Source organism: Cydia strobilella, chromosome 21 (assembly GCF_947568885.1).
Source record: "Cydia strobilella chromosome 21, ilCydStro3.1, whole genome shotgun sequence".
In the NCBI taxonomy this organism is placed as follows: Eukaryota; Metazoa; Arthropoda; class Insecta; order Lepidoptera; family Tortricidae; genus Cydia; species Cydia strobilella.
In genome coordinates this window covers 10,501,049-10,517,122 of record NC_086061.1, presented here as the reverse complement: position 1 = coordinate 10,517,122, position 16,074 = coordinate 10,501,049, and the positions used below count along the sequence as shown (strand labels likewise).

At 37.3% G+C, this 16,074-nt stretch overlaps 2 protein-coding genes across 2 annotated transcripts; one reads left to right on the top strand and one right to left on the bottom strand.

The window, feature by feature from the left end:
* Positions 1–486: 486 nt before the first annotated feature.
* LOC134751215 (uncharacterized) lies at positions 487–5,002 on the top strand. Its single transcript, XM_063686598.1, has 4 exons — positions 487–543; positions 641–748; positions 843–1,385; positions 4,997–5,002. The coding sequence occupies exons 1-4, from the start codon at positions 487–489 to the stop codon at positions 5,000–5,002; spliced, it is 714 nt and encodes a 237-aa protein (XP_063542668.1).
* A 1,846-nt stretch (positions 5,003–6,848) lies between these two features.
* Positions 6,849–13,306, bottom strand: LOC134750873 (zinc finger protein 436-like). Its single transcript, XM_063686112.1, has 3 exons — positions 13,145–13,306; positions 11,867–12,128; positions 6,849–9,650 (listed from the first exon to the last, which is right to left on the bottom strand). Exons 2-3 carry the CDS (start codon positions 12,090–12,092, stop codon positions 8,146–8,148), a joined length of 1,731 nt encoding a protein of 576 aa, XP_063542182.1. The 5' UTR covers positions 12,093–12,128; positions 13,145–13,306; the 3' UTR covers positions 6,849–8,145.
* Positions 13,307–16,074: the final 2,768 nt, after the last annotated feature.

The following is a 16,074-nucleotide window of genomic DNA, read 5'->3' as shown; positions in this document are numbered from 1 at the left end:
GAGTGATATTGTTAGTCTCTTTTTCACGCACCCCCTCCCGCTCCTGCCGCCAGAACGACAGCGCCCACTTTAGTGTTACGTCACAGGTGGTACCAACAGCACGTGTTATAGTAATTTTAAAAGTGACCTAAAACTGAATGAGTCCCTACAGTAGTGATTATACGGTACGTTCACACAATTATATTTGATACTAAAGAGACCCAAGTGTAATTGTGTCACTTTAGTACTGCTGCATGTATTTGATTTAGTGCAACATTTGTCTTTGAGTCTTATTAGTATTAAACATTGCGGATGATATTGTGGTATTATTAAGAAAGTGCCTCTTTAATATTGGTCGTTTATATACTTTTTTGTACTTAATTTATGATAGGTCTGTATATGATTTAATTAATAATAATCGTTAAAGGCTCATTTGGTTATGTGTCTTTTTATTATGTTTTAGTAAACAACCTAGGTAAATAAAGGTCACTTAAATCTTAAATTAAAATGAAGAAAAGAGCTGACCACATACTCCAAATGGTGATCAATGACAAACAAAATGAGGTCAGTTAGGTATTTTATTATTACTATTATAATATGTTTTCTGTTTAATTACAATTTAAATACTTACGTTCAATTTGTTACGTAAATTTATTTTCAGAAAATTGACAAAGAGAACGTGCCCTCCAGTCCGTCCATAATAGAGGATACACCACCACGTGACCAAAAACAGAACTGGACCAATTTGTTACAGATTAGATCTTCAAATGTAAGTTTATGATTATTGAATATGGTGTCCAATGACAGTAAATTACACATACGAAGTAAGTATCAAAATTATCCCTTTCTTTTATATATTTTAGGTATGCGAATCTATTGCCGAAAATAACGCAGACCAGAGTGTAGTAAATGACGTACCTCATTTAAAAAGCCCACGTACTAGAAGTTCAAGTTCTAGTAGCTCATCATCAAGCAGTAGTTCGTCGTCTGATAGCACCTCGTCATCGAGTACTTCCAGTTCATCAAGTTCCAACAAATCAAACACTTGTGCTCCAGTTCCTAGTACTGATGTGGGACGGCGAGCAGCAGCGGTGTGTAAGCCAAATTATCATGCCTCTCCAATAAATACCGACGAAAGTGATGTAGACTTGAGCGACAATGATCCAACCTTTTTAGGTGTAAATAGGAATAATTGCTTAATACCGGCTTCAAGCTCTTCGTCAACTTCAAGTTGTTCTTCACCTAAACTTGACAATGACGTCCCTTTGGTGGAAGATGTAGAGGAGCAATCGAATACCGAGAAATCCAGAAAACGCAAAAGAAATGGAAGTGCATGGAAACAAAACATGGCTAAAAAATTACGAAACAGCGGTCAAGCCTATAAATCGGTTTCTAAATCAAAAAAGGTAATACCAGCACGAAGCATGAAGCCAGTTTGTAACTGCAGACTAAAATGTTCAGATAACATTGGAGATGCTGACAGATCATCGTTGTTCGACAATTATTGGAATTTACCTGATTTAGAAGTGCAACGTGCTTATATAAGGGCTTGTATTACGGAAATAAATCCCAAATATAAATACACAAATTCTGAAAAACCACGAATGCCTAATAACGCATTTTATTTTACAGTTAATGACGGCAAAATTCGTGTATGTAAGAAGTACTTTATTAATACTTTGGACATTTCTGATCGGCAAATTAGGACAGTGAAAAAAAAAACTAACGTGCATGGTACCGTGGAATCCGATCAACGTGGGAAACACGTCAATAGGAAAACCATAGATCAGGACCTTCTGCGAAAGATAAAAGAGCACATTAATTCAATACCGCGAATTGAATCGCATTACCTTAGAGCATTAACAAGTAAAGAATACATTTCTGACAGCAAGACTATTAAAGATTTATGGAGAGATTTTAACCAAAAACAAAAAGACAATAATTTACCTGAATGTCCTTATTGGATGTATATAAATACATTCAACAAAGACTGTAATATTGGATTCTTTCAGCCCAAAAAAGACAGATGCGAAACGTGTTTGTCTTACCAGATTGCTCCGCCAGATTTAAAACAGTCATTGAAAGCCAATTATGACAAACACCTAATTGAGAAAGATTTGTGCCGTCAAGAGAAGCGACTAGATCGTGCCAGTATTAATGCAAATCATATCTGTGCTGTGTATGATTTACAGTCTGTAATGTTATGTCCCAGTCCAGCCTACTTTTACTACTCATCTAAAATCAATTGTCTTGATTTTACGATTACTGAATTAACTGCCCTTAGCGAGCAAGAAACCTCGGCTTACGACAATGTGTATTGTTTTTTCTGGGACGAAACACAAGGGCAAAGGGGGGCCAATGAAATTGGTTCATGTCTATTCGACTATCTGAATTTTTTAACCAATAAACACTCCGATGAAATGTTACATATTACATTTTACTCTGATAATTGCGCTGGCCAGAACAAAAATAAATTCATAACCAGTTTATTTTCATATGCGGTAGCCTATTTTCCCAATATAGCAACTATTACTCATAAGTATTTAATAAAAGGTCATACTCAGAATGAGGCAGATAATGAGAATTTAAATAAGGAGGCGGTGAAGTGGAACGACATAAAAGTTCTAAAATTTGTTAAAAACGAGGAATTCCTGTTTCATTATAAAACTTCCTATACGGAAACTGAATTTTCTACAATTAATATGCGAAATAAGAGAAAAAAAATGATAATTTCTGGTGACACACAAATGGAATCCCTTTATCAGCAGGCAATTGCGTTAAAGGATAATAAGAAAAAGGATCTCAAAGATTTAGTTAAGAAAAACTTAATTCCTCACTACTATGCTAGCTTTTATAATTCTTTGTAGGTATAGGTATATAAGCAAACCTTGTGATAAAAGTTTATGAACTGTTTAGTTTATAACTATTCTTATTTACTTGTGAATGGTGAAAAATGATTCCTAATTAGCTTTAGAAGATTTATTTTTTTGTTTTCATAATGACCTTATTTGTATTTACTATTTCAAACGGAGCGTCTTCAAAAGTACTTATGTTTTTATTAATTTTACATAGGTTAAGACTTATTTTGTATGATTGTTGTCAGAGTCATGTGCAATTAATTATGATTAAGAGAGGTTTAAACATTTTATTTCAATTTTTTAAGGTTGGAAAGGCCTATTTTTTTGTTTTGCTTACTTTGTAGTTAGACTAAAGTATCTATTGTGTTACTAGATATTAAATCTGTTGACCTATTCTTATAATTGTTACCAGATTCCAGTTCAAATTATGATTAAGAGAAATTAAATATTTTATGTTTGAAGGTTTAAGACCTATTTTATTTTTGAAGGTATAATACCTATTTTTTTATGTTCGCTACTTTATTGACTAAACTGTCAATTTTAGTACCAAAAATTAACTCTGTTAAAGATAAAAAGACAGATTTTTAATAAAAGTTAAAAAATATCTATAAGTGACTTTTAATATGAAGTTTTGAGATTAAGTTACAAGTAAACTGACACTTTATGAGTTATCTCGACGATTATTATATTACTTTTAATTTTAAACAGACCTATTTTGAAATGATACAAGCCAAACATCATCATACTTACTCTTATAGTGACTTAATTATGAATATTTTTTTGAAAGCCATTTTTTCAATGTATGTTAATAACTAATCAAAATTATTTAACGTCAATGGAACAAGGAAGAATCAATTAAAGTAAAACAAAGATTATTTTGAAAATACATTATTTAAAAAAAAAGTTATGCGAGTTCAAACATGGACAAGCTTAAAAGTCGATCACATTTTTGCGATTTGCCACGAATAGACATTTTTGAGTTAGGTCAGTTTCGTTCTCAGCATGCGATATTGGTAAAAATTACCCCAATATTTGATATCACGTTGGGGCGATTACCCTGGAGGCAAAGTTTGACGGTATTAAAATTGTTGAATAAAATGTCAATGGGCCGTTCTTTTTAGGCGTATGAACAATGAAATACCTCCTATAATTCGCGCAGGTGGTACAAAACTAAACATGTTTAGTAAATAAAACGTAAAATATAATGTATTATGAGTTTTAATTTTATGAAATCACAAATCACAGTCACATTATTCACACCAATTAATGTACACCACATTTAATCTTCACAACGTTTGTTTATTTCATTTTTTGGAATTAGAAATACGAAAAAACTTCGAGGTCAACATTACCCATAAAAATATGATATTTTCATCTGGTATCCCTAACATGATTGTTATGCAGCTAAATTAAGAAGAAGATTAAAAACGGCTGACCTCAGACTCGTCTGAGTAGCTGACATATTACCACAAACAACCTACGTAATTTGGGCGGATAATTTTACAAATAATGTTTTGTTAATTTGCGTAAATAATTGTGATATTTTTATTGAAATCGTTTGATTCTACATTGCTTTGAGTGTAACGTAATTTTACGATGTTATTCTCACATATTGCGTTAAGAGGAAGGTGTAAAATACCGTACTTACGTGTGAAAGGTTATGTTCTCATATTTTTGCTCAGAGCGGCTATTACAGCCGATTACAGAACAATTCACCATTATTTTATCAATTCAAAACGCTAACCATCACTATGTTTTATAAGAGAAAGCACAATTTCATAAAAAACAACAATAATTAAACAAGCATGTCACGTACTTATTTGTTTGCCACAATTTCGGTTGTGGCAGCGGTGGAAAAGTGAAACTATGACAAAGACAAAAAGTAATGTATTGCTCTTTGTCACTACTACTGAAAGATACATAAGACTATCCCGTTCGGTCAATTCGCCCCACCCCTCATGACCGATCCATGTTATACTAGATTCATGGTTAGGAGTTAGGAGGCGATGGCAAAATACCGAAATTTATAAGAGTGAAAGAGAAAAAGGATTATGCTGCCATACATTACCTGTCAATACATGAATGTCTTTCTCTTACCCCTGGTCCACCTGGTCGCTCGGTTTCATGTGTTTAACTACTATACTATGTCTTTGACACAGGCATAGCGCTGTCTCGCTTGCACATGACCAGCCTAGCGATAAGATTCTCTTTCATTCAATGCATAAAATCTGTAACCCACGGGCGTATACCTATTATACTTACTTTACTCTTTGGGCGTACCGGACACGAACTTGGTTTAGTCAGCAAATCTCATGAATCTACTATAACTGGATCGGTCATGAGGGGTGGGGGGAAATGACCGAACGGGATAGTCTTATGTATCTTTCAGTAGGAGTAGCAGAGAATGCGCTGTTATTGTTTGTCCTTGTCACAGTCTCACATTTTTTTTATTCCCCACCGTAAATTTGTATGGTTTATTACAAATCCAATCATATTGTCGCATTGCGTAAGTTCCGTCCCTCACGGGCGCACGCGTATAGTTCATCTATGTAATGCTAGGTCTATGGCAAATCTCTTCATTCGCTGTCACCTGTCACCAAAGGGCCTACCGCGAACCACGTTCGACGTGTTGCCTCCTTGTCGCACTTGTAAACTCGTACGTAAGTGTGACAGGGAGGCAACACGTCGAACGTGGTTCGCGGTAGGGGCCTTGTGACGAATCGCCACATCGCCACGCATCCACCACGCATTCAAACATCCATAAGGGCCCTCCACACTCATGCCCGAATCACGGCGCGAAGCCGCGAACGCGAGTGTGGAGTCTAGTTCGCTATTCCTACTGTGTACTGTGGGCCTGCTAGTGTAATGTAAAGCGTCCTCCACACTCGTGAGCGAATCGCGGCGCGTAGTCTTGAGAGGGCTTAAGCCAGCTTAAGCTTGACAAATAAATATTGTCTACTACCAGAAGCGGTCACCCAAAGGCCAAATATAAGCGTAACAGACTACCGCACCATATGTTTTTGTTATATTCTTTCCACTCTTTATAACCATTTTTAAGGTTCCGTATCTCAAAAGGAAAAAACTGAACCCTTATAGGATAACTCGTGGGTCTGTCTGTCTGTCACAGCCTATTTTCTCCGAAACTACTGGACCAATTAAGTTAAAATTTGGTATACATATGTAAGTTTGTAACCCAAAAATGGATATGTAACGTAAACAAATAAAATTTAAACATGGGCACCACTTTAGGGGGGTAAATGAGAAAATTAAAAAATTAAGTTTTTCAAACTATATCGTGTTACATATCAGATGAAAGAGCTCATTGTGAGAAACTCAAATATATATCTTTTTATAATTTTAGGATAAACAGTTTAGGAGTTATTCAAGAAAATAGACAAAAAATTACAACACCCCCCCCCCCCCTTTATCTCCGAAACTACTGGGTCTAAAATTATGAAAAAAATACACAAAATAGTTGTTTACCTACAGATCACAGGAAAACCTATTAGAAATGTGTAGTCTAGCGTGATTCGGACTTAATTGCTAAGTTTTTGATCCGACCCCTACGGGTTTTTTAAAGACATTTCACATAAAAAATACATTGTTTAAATTGTGTAATGTACGGAACCCTTGGAACGCGAGTCCGACTCACACTTGGCCGGTTTTACATAGTATTAGGCCTCATAATCACAAGCGCTTTTTCAACGCGCTTTAAAAAAACGCTTGAATTCGTCCGCAAGCTAAATTCGATTTAACGACCATCGCTCCAAAAAAAAACCGAAAATCCAACAACGCTTGATAAAAAGCGCCACCACCATTGTGTGAACAAATACACATGTATTCATTTGTGTCATTCGAACGCTTTTTTAACGCGCGTTGTAAAAGCGCTCGTACGAATGAGGCCAAAGAACGTATGCGTCAGGGAGTGTATAGGAATAGAAAGAAAGTAGAATAAAACATACTGTTTATTCTAGAATATGTACACTTAATACAGTTTTGAATGATTCACGGTTAGTTTCACTACTAATATAGACCGTGATTACCTTTTGTATTATTTTCGAGCTTCCGATATTATACCTACCCGTGAACAAGATGCATGTAATTGCGTCGAAATATCGGGAGCTCGAAAACAATACAAAGGGTAATCACGGTCCATATCCCGGTCTATTTAAGTCTAATGTACACTTTATTCCGGTAATTATAGTGGAATACTGAATTACTGTATGTAAACTGAAATAAACTCACTCACTCATCGCTGTATGTATTTTCACACGCAGCAGCCTCGTCACTCTCTATCCATGTCACTCCAATAGTGCAAGAGTGAGAGAGATGTAGATTATGTAGATAACCAAAGATAGATATAACTTTAAGATAACTGATGTTTTCTTTTATTGAACAAGGTTATCATTGCACAAGGGGGTTTGAGCTACTATCGTCCTCACGCCAGCCATTTAAATAAATAAAAATAAAAATCACCCGTCACCCGTTGACCACGAACGCTGTAAAGAGTTCGAAACGTCGGGATGTATTATAAATTCAATATACGCGATATAATCCGTTTTCATAGTTTTATTTCATGAGTAACTATCGCGGTAACCGAAGACAATATTAAAAATAAAAATGTTATTTATTTAGGTATCAACCCATTACATTAAGAATAATCATTATATTAATCTAATTTATACATTCTAATCTATATTAAATTTTACTATTCTAAACTAAACTAATTATTACCTAATCTAACACTAATTAAATATTTACAGCGGAGGCCTTGCTCATACAGTAGGTTGCGTACACTACGCTAACAATGCTGTTCATCGATTCGCTCACTCTCCCGACAAACGACCAGTGCCTTTTACGCATTATTTATAGCGTAAAAGTCGTCTACTCTGTTCACGGCGAACATGCCAGATGCACTACACCGCCACGGTAGCCGTAACATTGCACGAAACGCGTTGTTGTACTGTACTCGAAGCTTATTGAACGATCGTTTCGTGTAATGGTACCACAGCTGACTGGTGTAGAACGCCTGACAGTACGCCCTGAACAAAGTTATTTACTTTATGCTGGTTTCCTCGCGATATTTTCCTTCAGCAAGCAAACGCCAAACCAACTCGTACCTAAATATCAAATGCTGTTTCGTACGTACACAAGTCCCGAGAAAGTCGGTGGTGTCTGGAGTTAGAGCTACGACCTCCGGCTTGGAAGCCACATGTCTGACCACTTCGCCTCCATACCCTCCAACGTGAACGTTCCCTACAAGGCTTCTCTTCCGTGTGTATCATCTGGTGTCTTCGCAGGTGCTGTTTCAGGCTGCACTTGTAGTCGCTATTGCTACGTTTTCAGGCTTCGTCCCAGTATGCATATTCTGGTGACGTCGTAGGTTGGATTTATTACGGCATTTGTAATCACAGTGGCTACATCGAAAAGGCTTCTCGCCAGTATGTGTCATATGGTGAAGTCGTAGGTGGGATTTATCACCGCATTTGAAATCACAGTGGCTACATTGAAAAGGCTTCTCGCCAGTATGTGTCCTTTCATGTCTACGTAAGCCTGGCCTACGGTTGCACTTGTAGTCGCAATGACTACATTTGTAAGGCTTTCCTCCAGTATGTATCCTTTCATGTTGTAGTACCTTTGACCTACTGTTGCACTTGTAGTCGCAATTACTACATTTGTAAGTCTTTTCTCCAGTATGTATCCTCTGCAGGTGTTTTTTTAAGTGTGTTTTCTGACTGCATTTGTAATCACAGTGGCTACATTGAAAAGGCTTCTCGCCAGTATGTGTCCTTTCATGTGTTTGTAACAATGACCTAAAGCTGCATTTGTAATCACAGTACCTGCACGTAAAAGGCTGCTCGCCAGTATGTATCCTTTCATGTTGTCGTAAGTTTGACCTAAACTTGCACTTGTAGTCGCAATGACTACATTTGTAAGGCTTTTCTCCAGTATGTATCCAATGGTGTGCTTTTAAGTTTGCTTTCCGACTGCATTTGTAATCACAGTGGCTACATTGAAATGGCTTCTCGCCAGTATGTGTCCTTTCGTGTATTCGTAACAATGACCTAAAGTTGCATTTGTAGTCACAGTGGCTACATTGAAATGGCTTCTCGCCAGTATGTATTATCTGATGCCGAAATAAATTTCCTTCCTGACTGAATTTTTTATCACAGTACCTGCACGTAAAAGGCTTCTTGCCAGTATGTGTCCTTTCGTGTCTTCGTAACATAGAACTAGCACTGCACTTGTAGTCGCAATGACTACATTTGTAAGGCTGTTTTCCAGTGAGTATTCTCTGGTGCCTCCGGTTGTGCATCTTCTGGTGACGTCGCAGGTTTGATTCAACTCTGCATTTGAAATCACAGTCACTACAGTTAAAAGGTTTTCCATTAATGTAAACTGTTTGGTGTTTGTGTAAATTACTTTTACACGAGCTTGTGTAACTCTTCTCCAAAGCGTGAGTTTTTAAATGAGTCTTCAAACTTTTCTTGGAACTTGTTGTATACACACATTCAGCACACATGAAATTAGTAAAACGAAGTTCAGTTTTCTCGTGTTCTATTACAAGCGATTCGGTGTGAAACGTAGAAATATAAAAGTCGCAAGCAAATGGTTTTTGTCCGGTCGATAAGTGCGTGTGTTGAATATGTTTTCTTAAAATAGACTTGTTTCTGAAACGCTTGCCACAGTGTTCGCAGGCATATCGTTTGTCTTCACTGTGAAAAGTCGCGTCGTCGCGGAGGCGCTCGAGCACCACGGTACACGCCATCGCGAGCTGTTCCCTGGCGCGGGCGGCGCTACTCTCCGAACAGACTGAAACACAAATTAACAAAAAAAAAACGTAGGTATTCTATCGCGTATAATTTATATAACAAACATCAGGGGTCCCTTTGTTTGACATATTTATTGAAAGTCATAATGTAATGATTGTCATATTATCATTAGTCATAATTCTGAAACCGTTATCTTTTCAGGATTTTCCTCAGGTTATCCTATAGGTAGGATAGGTTAGGTTAGGTTTGTTTCATGGCAATCCTGAAAAGTTACGCGTTTCTGAGAAAAACCAAATTATGACTAACGAAAATGTGGACAAACAATACATTATGACTTAAAACTATATGGGAAACAATAAATACCCCAAACATCACGACGCTGCGTGTGGTTATCAGCATATCACATAAAATAAAACCGACACTCGGACAATAAAGACAAATCGATTGACGTAACAGTAGACTTAGTCCACACGTGAGGTTTCTAGTTAGAGTGCCGCAAGGAGCACTGAAAGTTTTTTGAATGGAGAAATCTGTAGTAATTAGGCCATCACTTTTTATTTTAATGCGGATGACGTGTACCAATTTTAATTAAAATTTAAAAAAAAAACTGTAAGTAGGCCTCAAGGGCTCCTTTACCAATTAATAAAACAATGAAAAGTACATCCCACCAAAACCATTTTCATGTAAAATGTTGCCAAGATGAAACCATAAGGTTCGCACTGTCAAAAAGTCATCACTGTTATCAGATCTCTTGTACAGCCAAGCTTCTAAGCTAAGCTAAGCTAACGTTTCCTTCTAATTTTAAAACTACATGGTGGATTGTAATGAAACTGCACTTAGTATATAGGTCTGTAATTAGTTTATGGGAAAAACTGGGGGAGGCCTTTTCCGCACAAGCGACATGCAAATAATAAACCAATAATAATTGAAATTTATGTAATTGTAAAAAAAAAAGAAGCATGAAATAAAGGCTATTACTATTACTAATTAGTTTATATAGCTACAGATAATAAAACAAACGAAATAGAGAAAAAACAAGTTTCATATGAAAAACTTAAATTCACTGCTTTTTTTATAAATACGGTATCTGAAGCTACATAAACTAATTACAGATATAGATATATAAGACAATTATCAAGAATTGTTAGGAATCCGCCAATAATAAACGTATGGTGTTGCTCTTAAAACAAAGGTTTTATTTAACCAAAAGTTAACATTTTGAAACTAAACTTATTTAGCCTTAAACACACAAAGAAACATCATTTAAAGTCTATTAATTGGCATGTCGATTCCCACTTTACACTTCAAATTATTTAATTTGTTGTATTTCACTTTCCGGCTTTATATCCTCACCACAGTACATTCGCCATCTTTCCAAAACAAATCCTGTTTTACCGACAGTGCAGCGATGACGGTGGCAGCGCCATCTGTTGGTCTTGCTAAGTAAATTTCTACTTTACCGACAGAGTCATGTATTGTAGATTATAGGCCATTCAAAGAAATCTTATTTCTTTATCCTACTGTAAGTATAAAGTTTCAGAGCAAACTAGTTACTCGTTTTACAATGAGAGTGTAACTACGTTTGTATTGAGAACCGAGCTTGCTGGGGACCCTTAATAGAGCCTTATTTCTATAAAAATTGAAAATAATCTGCAAATTTTGATAACCACATAATAATATTTTATTTATTTTATAATATTTTTATATGTATATTGTAAAAACCCTAAAAATAGATTTAAAATGAATAAAGGAATAATATACCCTGATCACGGCAACTTGGGCCCTGCCTCGCTGCTGGCGGCACCCTAAGTTACATTTCTTATACCGTGTGTATGTGTATTTTATAAGTGACTAGCTTTTGCCCTCGACTTTGTCTGCGTGGACTTAGTAACCCCAGCAAGAGTAAGAATAGCGCCTGGAGAAAGTCTTATAGCAATTATTCAATTTGAGCATATTATGCACACAAATTAGCAGACATTTCATTAATTATCTCAACTCCACCCCGCTTTTTACTTTCTTAAGGGATGATTTTCGGGATAAAAACTATCCTATGTCCTTCTCAGGGACTCAACCTATCTCTATGCCAAATTTCATTTAAATCGATTCAGCGGTTTAAGCGTGAAGAGGGAACATACAGACAGACAGACAGACTTTCGCATTTATAATATTAGTATGGATTTTATGTTCATATAATAACCTAGCCTAACATGGAAAATAAATAAAGAGAATACTAATAAAATTAAAAGGTAAACTGACCTTGTAATGGGAGCAGTTTAGGGCGGTGCCGCTCCTCGGGGCCCAGCACGAGCTCGTCTTTGACCACATGATCATCATTCAGTCCAGCCTCCGCAGCCGCCACGATCACTCCTTGCCAGGCACTGTCCTCGCACTCCGGCTCCTCCTTCACACGCACCTCTCCGGGCTCCATCTTCACACACACCTCTCCCGGCTCCATCTTCACATACACTGCCTCTATTGACATGTTGTTGTGTGCTAACAAGCTGGTAACGGTGAGGACCTGCAATGCAAGTAGCACATGATGAATTGTGGAGCCCTACAGCAATCACAGTATGACAGTAGAGCCCTATTAGGGTTAAAATGGGGTTTTAAGTTTGTAACAGAAACAATTTGAGTAGGGACTTGAAATTAGTAGGGAGAAAAAAAATATTAGAAATAATTTTAGTGCTTTTGACTATTCAATCTCTAATTGGGTTAAAAAGGGGTTGAAAGTGTGTTTCGGCAAATAAATCCATGAGGACGAAGTCGTGCGCAACAGCTAGTCTTTTGATAAATATCCATTAGAACATGACAGATAATATACAACTCACACTAGTTCCACAATGACCTACATAGCCACCATGTCACATTATGTACATTTCAATAAGCAAAAAAAAAGATACTAAACTAAATAACTGTCACTAAATGTAGGAGAAACTAAACTAAAAGAAAAATACAAAATACCACAGAGTACGAATACGTTCAATATACGCGATATAATCCGTTTTCATAGTTTTATTTCATGAGTAACTATCGCGGTAACCGAAGACAAGAGTAGTTTGGTGTAAGCCTGTAAGGTCAAATGGGACAATTGCTACTGTTGAAGTAAATGAAATATTAACCGAATTACAAGTTGGATAGAGTTTTGAATGATTCACGGTTAGTTTCACTAGACTTATAATGACCGGGATATAGACCCTGATTAACTTTTGAATTGTTTAGGAGCTCATAAACAATTAAAAAGGTAATCACGGTCTATATCCCGGTCAATATAAGTCAAGTTGGATAGAGTTACGCAGCGTACTACGTCGACGGACAAGACGCGAACGCGAAGCGAAGCGATGCGGCGCGGGGTGAATCAATCCTTTGATACCTATAAAAGTGTCCTACGTGGGCGATCTCGGTGCAAACGCGAACGCCGTAGGCCTGCCGCGTCGAGCCGCTTCGCTTCGCGTTCGTGAGTTGTTCGCTTACGTAAAATACAATACAATACAATAAAGTGACAATATAACATACTTTGGAAATGAGAGTTAGTACCTTTCTCGCTACGGCTTCGAACAGTCAACGAAAGCGGAAATATATTTATTTACGGGGCAATAACAACAAAATATGTATTGTAGACAACTCGCGCTGGTACAAAATGTCTATTTCATTTTAAAGCGAAATTGACATGCAATTTTCTTTACAAAAAACGACTAATTCATACCAACTCATAACATAAATAACCTCAAAAATTTGACAATTGGCTTAATGAGAATTGTGTCAATTTTTGTTTTTTCAATGCCGTGGATGCCAGCCCTTTAAGCCAAATCTCATAGAAAAAGGGGCAAGCTATGATGGCGCCATCTATGCAAACCTTTGACAGTTGCCAACCCCATTGACATATAGTCCGAAATATCCGAAGCTAGGATGATATATTAATGCACTAACGCGACCTTGGTGCGGTGTGATAGTGTGTTATAGCTATTAGGCTTACCATAATCGCACGGAATTTTCATTCGGTTTCCAATTATTCTGAGGATTTCCATATGGAATTACAGGTGGGGACGAAACTTCGCTCTACACAGGCCAAGGGCCTGACACTCTTTGATAGAGATAGATAGTCTTATTGCGATTCCTATAAGAGGAAAGAGAAAATAGTGCCATGCTATGTCCTTATCACCGACCGGTTTTTTTTTCATGGTCGGGTTATGGCAGCATAGGTAGGAGGCGATGGCGAAATACCGAAATTTATAAGTGAAAGAGAAAAAGGATTATGCTGTCATAAATGAATATGTCTTTCTCTTACCCCTGGTCGCTCGGTTTCATGTCTATAACTACTCTATGACACAGGCATATCGCTGTCTCGCTTGCACATGTCATTCCATACACTAATTCCGTGCGTCTGTGTCTGTGGCCAGCCTAGTGATGAGATTATCTTTCATTCAATGCATAAAACCCACGGGCGTACCGGACACGAACTTGGTTTAGTCAGCAAATCTCATGAATCTACTATAACTGGATCGGTCATGAGGGGTAGGTGGAAATGACCGAACGGGATAGTCTTATGTATCTTTCAGTAGGAGTAGCAGAGAAAGCGCTGTTATTGTTTGTCCTTGTCACAGTCTCACTTTTTTTTAATTCCCCACCGTAAATTTGTATGGTTTATGGTAGGCTACAAATCTAATCGACTAATCATATTGTCGCATTGCGTAAGTTCCGCGAATAGCTCATCTATGTAATGCTAGGTCTATGGGAAATCTCTTCATTCGCTGTCACCCATCACAAAGGTGTGACGAATCGCCACGCATCCAAACACACCTCTTGTCGAGGAAAAAGTAAATTGAGTGTGGTTGGCAACATAGAGAGCATGGAGACCAATGGAGACTATATAAAGGAGCCAAATCTCTATGTATGAAAAGTGTCCATCAAAAGACAGTAATAAGGCGGCGCCACTATACACCAAAATACTACCAAAAACAACCTACGTAATTTGGTCGGGTTATTTGTTGCCTTATATGGTTCATGTTATACTCATGTCCCAGAGCCTAACTAGCGCCGCCGGTGAGATTAGTAACTATTATTTGCAGCTGAAAGCTGGTCACTTTTGCAATAGTTCTGCCATAAGAGATTGTCGTCCTTTCTATACCGTCCATAATAGAGAGACAGAGTCGAGACAGGCTTCGCTCCGCGGAGTCTGTAGCGGGCTTTAAGAGAAGAAATTATCTGGACTGTCTCATTTCAACCATAGACAGAGAGAATCATACTATCTTTGTCTTAAGGTTCCTCCACACTCATGCGCAATTACGGCGCGAAGCCGCGAACGCGACTCTGGAGCCTATACTCTGTCCACGTTAACGAGCTAGTATAGCGGTCTCTCTTTTGCACTTTTGTATGCAGATGAAAAGGACAAAAACGGGCAGTGGGCGTAAACAATGGCACCTCGCTGTCAGGCTCGGCTTACATGCCGTCGCTTCGATTATTTATTTTTATGAATTTCTTATGGTTATAATATTTGTTTTATACTCTTTTTAGTTAAGTTTTAATAAGCAGAAGATAATCCAGTAAACGGGGCGAGTAACAGATAACTTAAACGGGAAGCAATACAAAGGAGAGCAATTAGACGAGTCCGCACCATACAAAAGACAGAGTTGACTGTCATGTAAACTCACCCGTTGCACATGCATCGCCCTTATCGCTGACCAATCACGTGCAGTCTGAGTTTTCTGGTACTAGCTCGTTAACGTGGACAGAGTATAGTTCGCTAATCAGCGAACTTTCATTGAACTTTTCTTTCTTCGAATCGGCCCTTTTCACTAGTACTAGCACCCAAAAGAAAAGGATGAGTATAGTTTTTTTTGTTCCTATTTACTGACAATTTTGTTTGACATGCTATAGATTATAATGTAGTTCTCATTGTGAAGATACTGTGTGCCTGCTAGTGTAATGTAAAGCCTCCTCCACACTCGTCGTAACAGACTACCGCACCATATGTTTTCGTTATATTCATTCCACTCTTTATAACCATTTTGAAGGTTCCGTATCTCAAAAGGAAAAAACGGAACCCTTATAGGATCACTCGTGGGTCTGTCTGTCTGTCTGTCCGTCTGTCACTGCCTATTTTTTCCGAAACTACTGGACCAATTAAGTTGAAATTTGGTATACATATGTAAGTTTGTAACCCAAAGATGGATATGTAACGTAAACAAATAAAAATTAAACATGGGGACCAGTTTTGGGGGGTAAATGAAAAAATAAAAAAATAAAGTTTTTCAAACTATATCGAGTTACGTATCACATGAAAGAGCTCATTGTGAGAAACTCTCATATATATTTTTATAATATTAGGATAAAGAAAGAAGGTTGACTGGTAGAGAACGCCTTGTAGCATTAAGTCCGCCTTTTGTACATTTGTATTTTCTTTTGTGCAATAAAGATTAAATAAACAGTTTAGAAGTTATTCAAGAAAATAGACAAAAAATTACCAT

What these genes read in the sequence shown, in the direction of transcription:
- LOC134750873 (XM_063686112.1), bottom strand. Translation starts at nt 12,092, where the DNA reads ATGTCAATAGAGGCAGTGTATGTGAAGATGGAGCCGGGAGAGGTGTGT. An exon ending in TAAACTGCTCCCATTACAAG is followed by an intron (nt 9,651 to 11,866) that starts GTCAGTTTACCT and finishes TTTGTGTTTCAG; the next exon opens with TCTGTTCGGAGAGTAGCGCC.
- LOC134751215 (XM_063686598.1), top strand. Translation starts at nt 487, where the DNA reads ATGAAGAAAAGAGCTGACCACATACTCCAAATGGTGATCAATGACAAA. An exon ending in TCAATGACAAACAAAATGAG is followed by an intron (nt 544 to 640) that starts GTCAGTTAGGTA and finishes ATTTATTTTCAG; the next exon opens with AAAATTGACAAAGAGAACGT. An exon ending in TACAGATTAGATCTTCAAAT is followed by an intron (nt 749 to 842) that starts GTAAGTTTATGA and finishes TATATATTTTAG; the next exon opens with GTATGCGAATCTATTGCCGA.